This window comes from Oncorhynchus masou, chromosome 2 (assembly GCF_036934945.1).
Source record: "Oncorhynchus masou masou isolate Uvic2021 chromosome 2, UVic_Omas_1.1, whole genome shotgun sequence".
Lineage (NCBI taxonomy): Eukaryota > Metazoa > Chordata > Actinopteri > Salmoniformes > Salmonidae > Oncorhynchus > Oncorhynchus masou.
In genome coordinates, this window is record NC_088213.1 from 4,248,434 (window position 1) to 4,265,217 (window position 16,784).

At 56.5% G+C, this 16,784-nt stretch overlaps 1 protein-coding gene across 1 annotated transcript in view; it reads left to right on the plus strand.

Moving 5' to 3' along the window:
* The window catches only part of herc1 (HECT and RLD domain containing E3 ubiquitin protein ligase family member 1), a 273,217-nt gene that overhangs the window by 172,722 nt on the left and 83,711 nt on the right, over window positions 1–16,784 (plus strand). The window contains exons 52-55 of the mRNA XM_064983713.1: window positions 1,035–1,248; window positions 1,771–1,976; window positions 2,972–3,099; window positions 4,535–4,671. Of these exons, the coding sequence (XP_064839785.1) occupies window positions 1,035–1,248; window positions 1,771–1,976; window positions 2,972–3,099; window positions 4,535–4,671 (685 nt within the window). The remainder of the gene's footprint in view (window positions 1–1,034; window positions 1,249–1,770; window positions 1,977–2,971; window positions 3,100–4,534; window positions 4,672–16,784) is intronic.

Here is a 16,784-nt window from a genome sequence, read left to right on the forward strand (position 1 = left end):
TAGAACCGGTATATCTATCTGTCTCTAGAACCTGATCTAGCGTGTTAGGGTTCCTCTGACTGATCTAGAACCTGTATATCTATCTGTCTCTTGAACCTGTATATCTATCTGTCTCTAGAACCAGTAAATATATCTGTCTCTAGAACCAGTATATCTGTCTCTAGAACCTGTATATCTATCTGTCTCTAGAACCTGTATATCTGCCTGACTCTAGAACCAGTATATATGTCTCTAGAACCTGTATATCTATCTGTCTCTAGAACCTGTATGTTTATCTGTCTCTAGAACCTGTATATCTATCTGTCTCTAGAACCGGTATATCTATCTGTCTCTAGAACCTGATCTAGCGTGTTAGGGTTCCTCTGACTGATCTAGAACCTGTATATCTATCTGTCTCTTGAACCTGTATATCTATCTGTCTCTAGAACCAGTAAATATATCTGTCTCTAGAACCAGTATATCTGTCTCTAGAACCTGTATATCTATCTGTCTCTAGAACCGTATATCTATCTGTCTCTAGAAACAGTATATCTATCTGTCTCTAGAACCTGTATATCTATCTGTCTCGAGAACCTGATCTAGCGTGTTAGTGTCCCTCTGACTGATCCAGAACCTGTATATCTATCTGTCTCTAGAACCAGTATATCTGTCTCTAGAACCAGTATATCTATCTGTCTCTAGAACCTGTATGTCTATCTGTCTCTAGAACCAGTATATCTGTCTCTAGAACCTGTATATCTGTCTCTAGAACCAGTATATCTATCTGTCTCTAGAACCTGTATATCTATCTGTCTCTAGAACCAGTATATCTGTCTGTAGAACCAGTATATCTATCTGTCTCTAGAACCAGTATATCTATCTGTCTCTAGAACCTGTATGTCTATCTGTCTCTAGAACCAGTATATCTATCTGTCTCTGGAATCTGTATATCTATCTGTCTCTAGAAACGGTATATCTATTTGTCTCTAGAACCTGATCTAGCGTGTTAGGGTTCCTCTGACTGACCTAGAACCTGTATATCTACCCGTCTCTAGAACCTGATCTCGGCGGCAACGGGGATGAACCTGACCACGGTAGACGACCCCGTCCAGAGGAAGTTCCTCCCCAGCTTCCTGAGGGGCGTGGCCGAGGAGAACAAGCTTGTGACGTCACCCAATTTCGTGGTCACCCAGGCCCTCGTGGCCCTGCTCGCTGATAAAGGGGCCCGGCTCAGACCCAACTATGACAAGACTGACGCGGAGAAGAGAGGTTGGTGAGACCTGGAGTCGGCCTCTGTGGTCCTCGGAGATTTCTAGACATTGCGATGCCGTCACACGTCATTATGCGGCGTTGTCATAATTCAGTTTTTGTAACTGACTCTGTCCGTTTTGTTTGTAAAATTGCATTATGGGATGAAAACAGATATTTCTCCGCTCATTTTGAATGTTTAAGTTAAGAAATAGTTGAAAGGGGGGGGGGGGCAGTGATTATAGATTTGTAGTCGCCTCTTATTTTTAGATTGTCTGCCCGGGATGACAGTACATACAGACATGTAGCTACTAGCTGTTGTTAGCAGTTTGTGCTAGCCTCCACAGTGCCCGTGCTAGTTGCCATTATCACCGTAGTGTTTTGGACCATTCATTATGTTATGTTATAATTAACATCCTCTCATCCCCCCCCCCCCCAAATAAAATCACTCACCATTCCTTCTTCCACCCCCTTTTGTTTTCGTTCCAGCAGGTTTAATTGCACATTTGTATACCCATCCTTCCTATCATCCCACTGCTGTAGGACCTCTGGAGCTGGCCAACGCGCTGGCTGCTTGCTGCCTGTCTTCTCGTCTGTCCTCGGGACACCGGCAGTGGGCCGCTCAGCAGCTGGTCCGCACGCTGGCCGCTCACGACAGAGACAACCAGAGCCGGCCGCAAACCTTTGCCGACATGGCGGGTGACCTGCGCAAGTGCTCTTCTGTGAAGTTGGAGGCTCACCAGAGCAGGGTGAGTACTGGAGGGGTTAGGGTAGAGGGTTAGGGTAGAGGGTTAGGGTGGAGGGGTTATGGTAGAGGGTTAGGGTGAGTACTGGAGGGGTTATGGTGAGTAGGGGTTAGGGTGAGTACTGGAGGGGTTAGGGTAGAGGGTTAGGGTGAGTAGGGGTTAGGGTAGAGGGTTAGGGTGGAGGGTTAGGGTAGAGGGTTAGGGTGGAGGGTTAGGGTAGAGGGTTAGGGTGGATGGGTTAGGGTAGAGGGTTATTGTGAGTACTGGAGGGGTTAGGGTAGAGGGTTAGGGTGAGTACTGGAGGGGTTAGGGTAGAGGGTTACGGTGAGTACTGGAGGGGTTATGGTGAGGAGGGGTTAGGGTGAGTACTGGAGGGGTTCGGGTAGAGGGTTAGGGTGAGCAGGGTGAGTACTGGAGGGGTGAGGGTTAGGGTAGAGGGTTAGGGTGAGTACTGGAGGGGTTAGGGTAGAGGGTTAGGGTGAGCAGGGCGAGTACTGGAGGGGTGAGGGTTAGGGTAGAGGGTTAGGGTGAGTACTGGAGGGGTTAGGGTAGAGGGTTAGGGTGAGTAGGGGTTAGGGTAGAGGGTTAGGGTGAGTAGGGGTTAGGGTAGAGGGTTAGGGTAGAGGGTTAGGGTAGAGGGTTAGGGTAGAGGGTTAGGGTGAGTAGGGGTTAGGGTAGAGGGTTAGGGTAGAGGGTTAGGGTAGAGGGGTTAGGGTAGAGGGGTTAGGGTAGAGGGTTAGGGTGAGTATGGGTTAGGGTAGAGGGTTAGGGTAGAGGGTTAGGGTAGAGGGTTAGGGTAGAGGGGTTAGGGTAGAGGGGTTAGGGTAGAGGGTTAGGGTGAGTATGGGTTAGGGTAGAGGGTTAGGGTAGAGGGTTAGGGTAGAGGGTTAGGGTAGAGGGGTTAGGGTAGAGGGGTTAGGGTAGAGGGTTAGGGTAGACCGTATGAAGGGTTATGGAGGCTTCATTACGCTGTGTGAAACGTGGTGTGTTTCCTCCAGGTGATCACGTGTGGTTGGTGCAGTAGGAAAGGCCTGCTGGCCACCAGCGGTAACGATGGAACAGTCCGGGTGTGGAGCGTTACTCACAACCAGTACACCCTCCAACTGACCTGCGTCTTCAACAGGACGTAAGCAGCACCTCTCACCTCTGACCTCTGGAGACAGACTTCCCTAACCCTCTCAGTCTACTACAGACGTCTCTACTTACTGTGACTGTGATAGGAGGTTGTCTCACTGAGCTATCTAATACACTGACTGTAAGTCACTGAATAAGAGCTTCTGATAAATTACTAAAATGTTAATGTCTCTCTCTCTGTGTGTATCTCTCTGTGTCTCTCTGTGTGTCTCTCTGTGTGTCTCTCTGTGTGTCTCCCTCTGTGTGTCTCTCTCTGTGTCTCTCTCTCTGTGTGTATCTCTCTGTGTCTCTCTGTGTGTCTCTCTGTGTGTCTCTCTGTGTGTCTCTGTGTGTCTCTCTCTGTGTGTCTCTCTCTGTGTGTCTCTCTGTGTCTCTCTCTCTGTGTCTCTCTCTCTGTGTCTCTCTGTGTGTCTCTCTGTGTGTCTCTCTCTGTGTCTCTCTCTCTGTGTCTCTCTGTGTGTCTCTCTGTGTGTCTCTGTGTCTCTCTCTGTGTGTCTCTCTCTGTGTGTCTCTCTCTGTGCCTCTCTGTGTGTATGTCTCTGTGTGTCTCTCTGTGTGTCTCTCTCTGTATGCCTCTGTGTGTCTCTGTGTGTCTCTGTGTGTCTCTCTCTGTGTCTCTCTGTGTGTCTCTCTCTGTGTGTGTCTCTGTGTGTCTCTCTGTGTATATGTGTGTGTGTGTGTCCCTCTCTGTATGTCTCTGTGTGTCTCTGTGTGTGTCTCTCTCTGTGTGTCTCTCTCTGTGTCTCTGTGTGTGTGTGTGTGTGTGTGTCTCTCTGCGTGTCTCTGTGTGTGTGTGTGTGTCTCTCTGCGTGTCTCTGTGTGTGTGTGTGTGTGTGTGTGTGTGTGTGTGTGTGTGTGTGTGTGTGTGTGTGTGTGTGTGTGTGTGTGTGTGTGTGTGTGTCTCTCTCTGTGTGTCTCTCTCTGTGTCTCTGTGTGTGTGTGTGTGTGTCTCTCTGTGTGTGTGTGTGTGTGTGTGTGTGTGTGTGTGTGTGTGTGTGTGTGTGTGTGTGTGTGTGTGTGTGTGTGTGTGTCTCTCTGCGTGTCTCTGTGTGTGTGTCTCTCTCTCTGTGTGTCTCTGTGTGTGTGTGTGTGTGTGTGTGTGTGTGTGTGTGTGTGTGTCTCTCTGCGTGTCTCTGTGTGTGTGTGTGTGTGTGTGTGTGTGTGTGTGTGTGTGTGTGTGTGTCTCTCTCTGTGTGTCTCTCTCTGTGTCTCTGTGTGTGTGTGTCTCTCTGCGTGTCTCTGTGTGTGTGTGTGTGTGTGTGTGTGTGTCTCTCTCTCTCTGTGTGTCTCTGTGTGTGTGTGTGTGTGTGTGTGTGTGTGTCTCTCTGCGTGTCTCTGTGTGTGTGTGTGTGTGTGTGTGTGTGTGTGTGTGTGTGTGTGTGTGTGTGTGTGTGTGTGTGTGTGTGTGTGTGTGTGTGTGTCCACAGTGCTGGTTCTCCAGAGGAGGGTGGGCAGTGTCTTGGTTCCCCAGGCGACCCCAGTCTGTCTCCTCTGGTCTGGAGCCTTACGGGGAAATACCTGGCAGCTGCCATGGAGAAACTAGTCAACATCTGGCAGGTCAACGGTGAGAGAGACACACACACACACACACACACACTGCCATGGAGAAACTAGTCAACATCTGGCAGGTCAACGGTGAGACACACACACACACACACACACACTGCCATGGAGAAACTAGTCAACATCTGGCAGGTCAACGGTGAGACACACACACACACACACACACACTGCCATGGGGAAACTAGTCAACATCTGGCAGGTCAACGGTGAGAGAGACACACACACACACACACACACACACACTGCCATGGAGAAACTAGTCAACATCTGGCAGGTCAACGGTGAGAGACACACACACACACACACACACACACACACACACACACACTGCCATGGAGAAACTAGTCAACATCTGGCAGGTCAACGGTGAGAGAGACACACACACACACACACACACACACACACACACACACACACACACACACACACACACACACAGAGACACGCAGAGACACACACACACACACACACACACACACACACACACACTGCCATGGAGAAACTAGTCAACATCTGGCAGGTCAACGGTGAGAGACACACACACACACACACACACACACACACACACACACACACACACACTGCCATGGAGAAACTAGTCAACATCTGGCAGGTCAACGGTGAGAGACACACACACACACACACACACACACACACACACACACACACACACACACACACACACACACACACACACACACTGCCATGGAGAAACTAGTCAACATCTGGCAGGTCAACGGTGAGAGACACACACACACACACACACACACACTGTAACTATTCAATGTTCAGAAATCTTTTTTTGTGATGTTGTGACCTTTAACTAGAATTGCTGAGTGTTTGGTCTCGTTATGGAAAACTCTTTTACTGAATAGTTAAAGGAAGGTGTTTTGGGTTGAAACCTTTTATTAGTTGGTGTTTAGTCCTCTGAGCGTCAACTACCAGAGTGATGGAGGTGGGAGGTCTGTGTAGTGGAGGTGGGAGGTCTGTGTAGTGGAGGTGGGAGGTCTGTGTAGTGGAGGTGGGAGGTCTGTGTAGTGGAGGGGGTGGGAGGTCTGTGTAGTGGAGGTGGGAGGTCTGTGTAGTGGAGGTGGGAGGTCTGTGTAGTGGAGGTGGGAGGTCTGTGTAGTGGAGGGGGTGGGAGGTCTGTGTAGTGGAGGGGGGAGGTCTGTGTAGTGGAGGTGGGAGGTCTGTGTAGTGGAGGGGGGAGGTCTGTGTAGTGGAGGTGGGAGGTCTGTGTAGTGGAGGGGTGGGAGGTCTGTGTAGTGGAGGTGGGAGGTCTGTGTAGTGGAGGTGGGAGGTCTGTGTAGTGGAGGTGGGAGGTCTGTGTAGTGGAGGTGGGAGGTCTGTGTAGTGGAGGGGGTGGGAGGTCTGTGTAGTGGAGGGGGAGGTCTGTGTAGTGGAGGTGGGAGGTCTGTGTAGTGGAGGGGGTGGGAGGTCTGTGTAGTGGAGGTGGGAGGTCTGTGTAGTGGAGGTGGGAGGTCTGTGTAGTGGAGGGGGTGGGAGGTCTGTGTAGTGGAGGTGGGAGGTCTGTGTAGTGGAGGTGGGAGGTCTGTGTAGTGGAGGTGGGAGGTCTGTGTAGTGGAGGTGGGAGGTCTGTGTGATGGAGGTGGTGGGAGGTCTGTGTAGTGGAGGTGGGAGGTCTGTGTGGTGGAGGGGGGAGGTCTGTGAGTGGAGGTGGGAGGTCTGTGTAGTGGAGGGGGGAGGTCTGTGTAGTGGAGGTGGGAGGTCTGTGTAGTGGAGGTGGGAGGTCTGTGAGGTGGGAGGTCTGTGTAGTGGAGGTGGGAGGTCTGTGTAGTGGAGGTGGGAGGTCTGTGTGGTGGGAGGTCTGGAGGTGGGAGGTCTGTGTAGTGGAGGTGGGAGGTCTGTGTAGTGGGGTGGGAGGTCTGTGTGGAGTGGGAGGTCTGTGTAGTGGGTGGGAGGTCTGTGTAGTGGAGGTGGAGGTGGGAGGTCTGTGTAGTGGAGGTGGGAGGTCTGTGTAGTGGAGGTGGGAGGTCTGTGTAGTGGAGGTGGGAGGTCTGTGTAGTGGAGGTGGGAGGTCTGTGTAGTGGGGGTGGGAGGTCTGTGTAGTGGAGGTGGGAGGTCTGGTAGTGGAGGTGGGAGGTCTGTGTGGAGGTGGGAGGTCTGTGTAGTGGAGGTGGGAGGTCTGTGTAGTGGAGGTGGGAGGTGGGAGGTCTGTGTAGTGGAGGTGGGAGGTCTGTGTAGTGGAGGTCTGGTGTGGAGGTCTGTGTAGTGGAGGTGGGAGGTCTGTGTAGTGGAGGTGTCTGTAGTGGAGGTGGGAGGTCTGTGTAGTGGAGGTGGGAGGTCTGTGTAGTGGAGGTGGGAGGTCTGTGTAGTGGAGGTGGGAGGTCTGTGTAGTGGAGGTGGGAGGTCTGTGTAGTGGAGGTGGGAGGTCTGTGTAGTGGAGGTGGGAGGTCTGTGTGGAGGTGGAGGTGGGAGGTCTGTGTAGTGGAGGGTGAGGGGAGGTCTGTGTAGTGGAGGTGGGAGGTCTGTGTAGTGGAGGTGGGAGGTCTGTGTAGTGGAGGTGGGAGGTCTGTGTAGTGGAGGTGGGAGGTCTGTGTAGTGGAGGTGGGAGGTCTGTGTAGTGGAGGTGGGAGGTCTGTGTAGTGGAGGTGGGAGGTCTGTGTGATGGAGGTGGGAGGTCTGTGTAGTGGAGGTGGGAGGTCTGTGTAGTGGAGGTGGGAGGTCTGTGTAGTGGGGGTGGGAGGTCTGTGTAGTGGAGGTGGTGGGAGGTCTGTGTAGTGGAGGTGGGAGGTCTGTGTAGTGGAGGTGGGAGGTCTGTGTAGTGGAGGTGGGAGGTCTGTGTAGTGGAGGTGGGAGGTCTGTGTAGTGGAGGTGGGAGGTCTGTGAGGTGGAGGTGGGAGGTCTGTGTAGTGGAGGTGGGAGGTCTGTGTGGTGGAGGTGGGAGGTCTGTGTAGTGGAGGTGGGAGGTCTGTGTGGTGGAGGTGGGAGGTCTGTGAGTGGAGGTGGGAGGTCTGTGTAGTGGAGGTGGGAGGTCTGTGTAGTGGAGGTGGGAGGTCTAGTGGAGGTGGGAGGTGGGAGGTGGGAGGTCTGTGGAGGTGGAGGTGGGAGGTCTGTGTAGTGGAGGTGGGAGGTCTGTGGTGGAGGTGGGAGGTCTGTGTAGTGGAGGTGGGAGGTCTGTGTGGAGGTGGGAGGTCTGTGTAGTGGAGGTGGGAGGTCTGTGTAGTGGAGGTGGGAGGTCTGTGTAGTGGAGGTGGGAGGTCTGTGTGGGAGTGGAGGTGGGAGGTCTGTGTAGTGGAGGTGGGAGGTCTGTGTAGTGGAGGTGGGAGGTCTGTGTGTGGAGGTGGGAGGTCTGTGTGTGGAGGTGGGGTCTGTGTAGTGGAGGTGGGAGGTCTGTGAGGTGGAGGTGGGAGGTCTGTGTAGTGGAGGTGGGAGGTCTGTGTAGTGGAGGTGGGAGGTCTGTGTAGTGGAGGTGGGAGGTCTGTGTAGTGGAGGTGGGAGGTCTGTGTAGTGGAGGTGGGAGGTCTGTGTAGTGGAGGTGGGAGGTCTGTGTGGTGGAGGTGGGAGGTCTGTGTGGTGGAGGTGGGAGGTCTGTGTGGAGGTGGAGGTCTGGTGGGAGGTCTGTGTGGAGTGGGAGGTCTGGTGGGAGGTCTGTGTAGTGGAGGTGGGAGGTCTGTGTAGTGGAGGTGGGAGTGGAGGTGGGAGGTCTGTGTAGTGGAGGTGGAGGTGTGGAGTGGAGGTGGGGGTGGAGGTGGAGGTCTGTGTAGTGGAGGTGGGAGGTCTGTGTAGTGGAGGTGGGAGGTCTGTGGGGAGTGGAGGTGGGAGGTCTGTGTAGTGGAGGTGGGAGGTCTGTGTAGTGGAGGTGGGAGGTCTGTGTAGTGGAGGTGGGAGGTCTGTGTAGTGGAGGTGGGAGGTCTGTGTAGTGGAGGTGGGAGGTCTGTGTGATGGAGGTGGGAGGTCTGTGTAGTGGAGGTGGGAGGTCTGTGTAGTGGAGGTGGGAGGTCTGTGTAGTGGAGGTGGGAGGTCTGTGTAGTGGAGGTGGGAGGTCTGTGTAGTGGAGGTGGGAGGTCTGTGTAGTGGAGGTGGGAGGTCTGTGTAGTGGAGGTGGGAGGTCTGTGTAGTGGAGGTGGGAGGTCTGTGTAGTGGAGGTGGGAGGTCTGTGAGGTGGAGGTGGGAGGTCTGTGTAGTGGAGGGGGTGGGAGGTCTGTGAGGTGGAGGTGGAGGTGGGAGGTCTGTGTGGTGGAGGTCTGTGTAGTGGAGGGGGTGGGAGGTCTGTGTAGTGGAGGTCTGTGTAGTGGAGGTGGGAGGTCTGTGTAGTGGAGGTGGAGGTGGGAGGTCTGTGTGGTGGAGGTGGGAGGTCTGTGTGGTGGAGGTGGGAGGTCTGTGTAGTGGAGGTGGGAGGTCTGTGTGTGGAGGTGGGAGGTCTGTGTAGTGGGGGTGGGAGGTCTGTGTAGTGGAGGTGGGAGGTCTGTGTAGTGGAGGTGGGAGGTCTGTGTAGTGGAGGTGGGAGGTCTGTGTAGTGGAGGTGGGAGGTCTGTGTAGTGGAGGTGGGAGGTCTGTGTAGTGGAGGTGGGAGGTCTGTGTAGTGGAGGTGGGAGGTATGTGTGGTGGAGGTGGGAGGTCTGTGTTGTGGAGGTGGGTGGTCTGTGTAGTGGAGGTGGGAGGTCTGTGTAGTGGAGGTGGGAGGTCTGTGTAGTGGAGGTGGGAGGTCTGTGTAGTGGAGGTGGGAGGTCTGTAGTGGAGGTGGGAGGTCTGTGTAGTGGAGGTGGGAGGTCTGTGTAGTGGAGGTGGGAGGTCTGTGTAGTGGAGGTGGGAGGTCTGTGTGGAGGTGGGAGGTGGGAGGTCTGTGTGTGGAGGTGGGAGGTCTGGAGTGGGTGGGAGGTCTGTGTGGAGGTGGAGGTGGGAGGTCTGTGTAGTGGAGGTGGGAGGTCTGTGTAGTGGAGGGGGGAGGTGGGAGGTCTGTGTAGTGGAGGTGGGAGGTCTGTGTAGTGGAGGTGGGAGGTCTGTGTAGTGGAGGTGGGAGGTCTGTGTAGTGGAGGTGGGAGGTCTGTGTTGTGGAGGTGGGAGGTCTGTGTAGTGGAGGTGGGAGGTCTGTGTAGTGGAGGTGGGAGGTCTGTGTAGTGGAGGTGGGAGGTCTGTGTGGAGGTGGAGGTCTGTGTAGTGGGTGGGAGGTCTGTGAGGTGGAGGTGGGAGGTCTGTGTAGTGGAGGTGGGAGGTCTGTGTGGAGGTGGGAGGTCTGTGTAGTGGAGGTGGGAGGTCTGTGGAGTGGAGGTCTGTGTAGTGGGGTGGGAGGTCTGTGTAGTGGAGGTGGGAGGTCTGTGTAGTGGAGGTGGGAGGTCTGTGTGTGGAGGTGGGAGGTCTGTGTAGTGGAGGTGGGAGGTCTGTAGTGGAGGTGGGAGGTGGGGTGGGGTCTGTGTAGTGGAGGTGGGAGGTCTGTGTAGTGGAGGTGGGAGGTCTGTGTAGTGGAGGTGGGAGGTCTGTAGTGGAGGTGGGAGGTCTGTGGTGGGGGTGGGAGGTCTGTGTAGTGGAGGTGGGAGGTCTGTGTAGTGGAGGTGGGAGGTCTGTGTAGTGGAGGTGGGAGGTCTGTGTAGTGGAGGTGGGAGGTCTGTGTAGTGGAGGTGGGAGGTCTGTGTAGTGGAGGTGGGAGGTCTGTGTAGTGGAGGTGGGAGGTCTGTGTAGTGGAGGTGGGAGGTCTGTGTAGTGGAGGTGGGAGGTCTGTGTAGTGGAGGTGGGAGGTCTGTGTGGAGGTGGGAGGTGGGAGGTCTGTGTAGTGGAGGTGGGAGGTCTGTGTAGTGGAGGTGGGAGGTCTGTGTAGTGGAGGTGGGAGGTCTGTGTAGTGGAGGTGGGAGGTCTGTGTAGTGGAGGTGGGAGGTCTGTGTAGTGGAGGTGGGAGGTCTGTGTAGTGGAGGTGGGAGGTCTGTGTAGTGGGGGTGGGAGGTCTGTGTAGTGGTGGTGGTGGGAGGTCTGTGTAGTGGAGGTGGGAGGTCTGTGTAGTGGAGGTGGGAGGTCTGTGTAGTGGAGGTGGGAGGTCTGTGTAGTGGAGGTGGGAGGTCTGTGTAGTGGAGGTGGGAGGTCTGTGTAGTGGAGGTGGGAGGTCTGTGTAGTGGAGGTGGGAGGTCTGTGTAGTGGAGGTGGGAGGTCTGTGTAGTGGAGGTGGGAGGTCTGTGTAGTGGAGGTGGGAGGTCTGTGTAGTGGAGGTGGGAGGTCTGTGTAGTGGAGGTGGGAGGTCTGTGTAGTGGAGGTGGGAGGTCTGTGTAGTGGAGGTGGGAGGTCTGTGTAGTGGAGGTGGGAGGTCTGTGGAGTGGGAGGTCTGTGTAGTGGAGGTGGGAGGTCTGTGTAGGTGGAGGTGTAGTGGAGGGGAGGTCTGTGTAGTGGAGGTGGGAGGTCTGTGTAGTGGGGTGGGAGGTCTGTGAGTGGAGGTGGGAGGTCTGTGTGGAGGTGGGAGTAGTGGAGGTGGGAGGTCTGTGTAGTGGAGGTGGGAGGTCTGTGTAGTGGAGGTGGGAGGTCTGTGTAGTGGAGGTGGGAGGTCTGTGTAGTGGAGGTGGGAGGTCTGTGTAGTGGAGGTGGGAGGTCTGTGTAGTGGAGGTGGGAGGTCTGTGTAGTGGAGGTGGGAGGTCTGTGTAGTGGAGGTGGGAGGTCTGTGTAGTGGAGGTGGGAGGTCTGTGTAGTGGAGGTGGGAGGTCTGTGTAGTGGAGGTGGGAGGTCTGTGTAGTGGAGGTGGGAGGTCTGTGTAGTGGAGGTGGGAGGTCTGTGTAGTGGGAGGAGGTGGGAGGTCTGTGTAGTGGAGGTGGGAGGTCTGTGGAGGTGGGAGGTCTGGAGGTGGGAGGTCTGTGTAGTGGAGGTGGGAGGTCTGTGTAGTGGAGGTGGGAGGTCTGTGTGGTGGAGGTGGGAGGTCTGTGTAGTGGAGGTGGGAGGTCTGTGTAGTGGAGGTGGGAGGTCTGTGTAGTGGAGGTGGGAGGTCTGTGTGGAGGTGGGAGGTCTGTGTAGTGGAGGTGGGAGGTCTGTGTAGTGGAGGTGGGAGGTCTGTAGTGGAGGTGGGAGGTCTGTGTAGTGGAGGTGGGAGGTCTGTAGTGGAGGTGGGAGTGGAGTGGGGTGGGAGGTCTGTGTGGGAGTGTGGAGGTGGGAGGTCTGTGTAGTGGAGGTGGGAGGTGGGAGGTCTGTGTAGTGGAGGTGGGAGGTCTGTGTAGTGGAGGTGGGAGGTCTGTGTAGTGGGAGGTGGGAGGTCTGTGTAGTGGAGGTGGGAGGTCTGTGTAGTGGAGGTGGGAGGTCTGTGTAGTGGAGGTGGGAGGTCTGTGTAGTGGAGGTGGGAGGTCTGTGTGGTGGAGGTGGGAGGTCTGTGTAGTGGAGGTGGAGGTGGGAGGTTTGTGTGGTGGAGGTGGGAGGTCTGTGTAGTGGAGGGAGGTCTGTGTAGTGGAGGTGGGAGGTCTGTGTGTAGTGGAGGTCTGTGTAGTGGAGGTGGGAGGTCTGTGTAGTGGAGGTGGGAGGTCTGTGTAGTGGAGGTGGGAGGTCTGTGTAGTGGAGGGGGGAGGTCTGTGTAGTGGAGGTGGGAGGTCTGTGTAGTGGAGGTGGGAGGTCTGTGTAGTGGAGGTGGGAGGTCTGTGTGGGAGGTGGGAGGTCTGTGTAGTGGAGGTGGGAGGTCTGTGTGGAGGTGGGAGGTAGTGGAGGTGGGAGGTCTGTGTAGTGGAGGTGGGAGGTCTGTGTAGTGGAGGTGGGAGGTCTGTGTAGTGGAGGTGGGAGGTCTGTGTAGTGGAGGTGGGAGGTCTGTGTAGTGGAGGTGGGAGGTCTGTGTAGTGGAGGTGGGAGGTCTGTGTAGTGGAGGTGGGAGGTGTGTGGAGGTGGGAGGTCTGTGTAGTGGAGGTGGGAGGTCTGTGTAGTGGAGGTGGGAGGTCTGTGTAGTGGAGGTGGGAGGTCTGTGGTAGTGGAGGTGGGAGGTCTGTGTAGTGGAGGTGGGAGGTCTGTGTTGTGGAGGTGGGAGGTCTGTGTAGTGGAGGTGGGAGGTCTGTGTAGTGGAGGTGGGAGGTCTGTGTGTGTGGGAGGTCTGTGTAGTGGAGGTGGGAGGTCTGTGTAGTGGAGGTGGGAGGTCTGTGTGGAGGGGGGAGGTGGGAGGTCTGTGTAGTGGAGGTGGGAGGTCTGTGTAGTGGAGGGGGGAGGTCTGTGTAGTGGAGGTGGGAGGTCTGTGTAGTGGAGGTGGGAGGTCTGTGTTGTGGAGGTGGGAGGTCTGTGTAGTGGAGGTGGGTGGTCTGTGTTGAGGTGGTGGTGGGAGGTCTGTGTAGTGGAGGTGGGAGGTCTGTGAGGTGGAGGTGGGAGGTCTGTGTAGTGGAGGTGGGAGGTCTGTGTAGTGGGTGGAGGTGGGAGGTCTGTGTAGTGGAGGTGGGAGGTCTGTGGTGGAGGTGGGAGGTCTGTGTAGTGGAGGTGGGAGGTCTGTGTAGTGGAGGTGGGAGGTCTGTGTAGTGGAGGTGGGAGGTCTGTGTAGTGGAGGTGGGAGGTCTGTGTGGAGGTGGGAGGTCTGTGTAGTGGAGGTGGGAGGTCTGTGTAGTGGAGGTGGGAGGTCTGTGTGGTGGAGGTGGGAGGTGTAGTGGAGGTGGGAGGTCTGTGTAGTGGAGGTGGGAGGTCTGTGTAGTGGAGGTGGGGGAGGTCTGTGGAGGTGGGAGGTCTGTGTAGGTGGAGGTGGGAGGTCTGTGTAGTGGAGGTGGGAGGTCTGTGTAGTGGAGGTGGGAGGTCTGTGGTGGAGGTGGGAGGTCTGTGTAGTGGAGGTGGGAGGTCTGTGTAGTGGAGGTGGGAGGTCTGTGTGTGGAGGTGGGAGGTCTGTGTAGTGGAGGTGGGAGGTCTGTGTGGAGTGGAGGTGGGAGGTCTGTGTAGTGGAGGTGGGAGGTCTGTGTAGTGGAGGTGGGAGGTCTGTGTAGTGGAGGTGGGAGGTGGGAGGTGGGAGGTCTGTGTAGTGGAGGTGGGAGGTCTGTGTAGTGGAGGTGGGAGGTCTGTGTAGTGGAGGTGGGAGGTCTGTGTAGTGGAGGTGGGAGGTCTGTGTGGAGTGGAGTCTGTGTAGTGGAGGTGGGAGGTCTGTGTAGTGGAGGTGGGAGGTCTGTGTAGTGGAGGTGGGAGGTCTGTGTAGTGGAGGTGGGAGGTCTGTGTAGTGGAGGTGGGAGGTCTGTGTAGTGGAGGTGGGAGGTCTGTGTAGTGGAGGTGGGAGGTCTGTGTAGTGGAGGTGGGAGGTCTGTGTAGTGGAGGTGGGAGGTCTGTGTAGTGGAGGGGTGGGAGGTCTGTGTGGAGTGGAGGTGGGAGGTCTGTGTAGTGGAGGTGGAGGTCTGTGTAGTGGAGGTGGAGGTGGGAGGTCTGTGTAGTGGAGGTCTGTGTAGTGGAGGTGGGAGGTCTGTGTAGTGGAGGTGGAGGTGGGAGGTCTGTGTGGTGGAGGTGGGAGGTCTGTGTAGTGGAGGTGGAGGTGGGAGGTTTGTGTGGTGGGGGTGGGAGGTTTGTGTGGTGGGGGTGGGAGGTCTGTGTAGTGGAGGTGGGAGGTCTGTGTAGTGGAGGTGGGAGGTCTGGTGTAGTGGGGTGGGAGGTCTGTGTAGTGGAGGTGGGAGGTCTGTGTAGTGGAGGTGGGAGGTCTGTGTAGTGGAGGTGGGAGGTCTGTGTAGTGGAGGTGGGAGGTCTGTGTAGTGGAGGTGGGAGGTCTGTGTAGTGGAGGTGGGAGGTCTGTAGTGGAGGTGGGGAGTGGGGTGGGAGGTCTGTGTAGTGGAGGTGGGAGGTCTGTGTAGTGGAGGTGGGAGGTCTGTGTGAGTGGAGGTGGGAGGTCTGTGTAGTGGAGGTGGGAGGTCTGTGTAGTGGAGGTGGGAGGTCTGTGTAGTGGAGGTGGGAGGTCTGTGTAGTGGAGGTGGGAGGTCTGTGTAGTGGAGGTGGGAGGTCTGTGTGATGGAGGTGGGAGGTCTGTGTAGTGGAGGTGGGAGGTCTGTGTAGTGGAGGTGGGAGGTGGGAGGTCTGTGTAGTGGAGGTGGGAGGTCTGTGTAGTGGAGGTGGGAGTGGAGGTGGGAGGTCTGTGTAGTGGAGGTGGGAGGTCTGTGTAGTGGAGGTGGGAGGTCTGTGTAGTGGAGGTGGGAGGTCTGTGTAGTGGAGGTGGGAGGTCTGTGGAGGTGGGAGGTCTGTGTAGTGGAGGTGGGAGGTCTGTGGAGGTGGAGTGGGGGTGGGAGGTCTGTGTGTGGAGGTGGGAGGTCTGTGTAGTGGAGGTGGGAGGTCTGTGTAGTGGAGTGGGGTGGGAGGTCTGTGTGGAGTGGAGGTGGGAGGTCTGTGTAGTGGAGGGGAGGTCTGGGAGGTCTGTGAGGTGGAGGTGGGAGGTCTGTGTAGTGGAGGTGGGAGGTCTGTGTAGTGGAGGTGGGAGGTGGGAGGTCTGTGTAGTGGAGGTGGGAGGTCTGTGTAGTGGAGGTGGGAGGTCTGTGTAGTGGAGGTGGGAGGTCTGTGTAGTGGGGGTGGGAGGTCTGTGTAGTGGAGGTGGGAGGTCTGTGTAGTGGAGGTGGGAGGTCTGTGTAGTGGAGGTGGGAGGTCTGTGTAGTGGAGGTGGGAGGTCTGTGTAGTGGAGGTGGGAGGTCTGTGTAGTGGAGGTGGGAGGTCTGTGTAGTGGAGGTGGGAGGTCTGTGTAGTGGAGGTGGGAGGTCTGTGTAGTGGAGGTGGGAGGTCTGTGTAGTGGAGGTGGGAGGTCTGTGAGTTGGAGGTGGGAGGTCTGTGTAGTGGAGTGGAGGTGTGGGAGGTCTGTGTAGTGGAGGTGGGAGGTCTGTGTGGGAGGTGGAGGTGGGAGGTCTGTGTAGTGGAGGTGGGAGGTCTGTGTAGTGGAGGTGGGAGGTCTGTGAGGTGGAGGTGGGAGGTCTGTGTAGTGGAGGTGGGAGGTCTGTGTAGTGGTGGTGGGAGGTCTGTGTAGTGGAGGTGGGAGGTCTGTGTAGTGGAGGTGGGAGGTCTGTGTAGTGGAGGTGGGAGGTCTGTGTAGTGGAGGTGGGAGGTCTGTGTAGTGGAGGTGGGAGGTCTGTGTAGTGGAGGTGGGAGGTCTGTGTAGTGGAGGTGGGAGGTCTGTGTAGTGGAGGTGGGAGGTCTGTGTAGTGGAGGTGGGAGGTCTGTGTAGTGGAGGTGGGAGGTCTGTGTAGTGGAGGTGGGAGGTCTGTGTAGTGGAGGGTGTGTAGTGGAGGTGGGAGGTCTGTGTAGTGGAGGTGGGAGGTCTGTGTAGTGGAGGTGGGAGGTCTGTGTAGTGGAGGTGGGAGGTCTGTGTGTGGAGGTGGGAGGTCTGTGTAGTGGAGGTGGGAGGTCTGTGTAGTGGAGGTGGGAGGTCTGTGTAGTGGAGGTGGGAGGTCTGTGTAGTGGAGGTGGGAGGTCTGTGTAGTGGAGGTGGGAGGTCTGTGAGTGGAGGTGGGAGGTCTGTGTAGTGGAGGTGGGAGGTCTGTGTAGTGGAGGTGGGAGGTCTGTGTAGTGGAGGTGGGAGGTCTGTGTAGTGGAGGTGGGAGGTCTGTGTAGTGGAGGTGGGAGGTCTGTGTAGTGGAGGTGGGAGGTCTGTGTAGTGGAGGTGGGAGGTCTGTAGTGGAGGTGGAGGTGGGAGGTCTGTGTAGTGGAGGGTGGGAGGTCTGTGTAGTGGAGGTGGGAGGTCTGTGTAGGGTGGGAGGTCTGTGTAGTGGAGGTGGGAGGTCTGTGTAGTGGAGGTGGGAGGTCTGTGTAGTGGAGGTGGGAGGTCTGTGTAGTGGAGGTGGGAGGTCTGTGTAGTGGAGGTGGGAGGTCTGTGTAGTGGAGGTGGGAGGTCTGTGTAGTGGAGGTGGGTCTGTGTGGGAGGTGGGGGTGGGAGGTCTGTGAGTGGAGGTGGGAGGTCTGTGTAGTGGAGGTGGGAGGTCTGTGTAGTGGAGGTGGAGGTGGGAGGTCTGTGTAGTGGAGGTGGGAGGTCTGTGTAGTGGAGGTGGGAGGTCTGTGTAGTGGAGGTGGGAGGTCTGTGTAGTGGAGGTGGGAGGTGGGAGGTCTGTGTAGTGGAGGTGGGAGGTCTGTGTAGTGGAGGTGGGAGGTCTGTGTAGTGGAGGGGTGGGAGGTCTGTGTAGTGGTGGTGGGTGGTCTGTGTTGTGGTGGGGGTGGGAGGTCTGTGGTGTGGGAGGTCTGTGTAGTGGAGGTGGGAGGTCTGTGTAGTGTGGGAGGTGGGAGGTC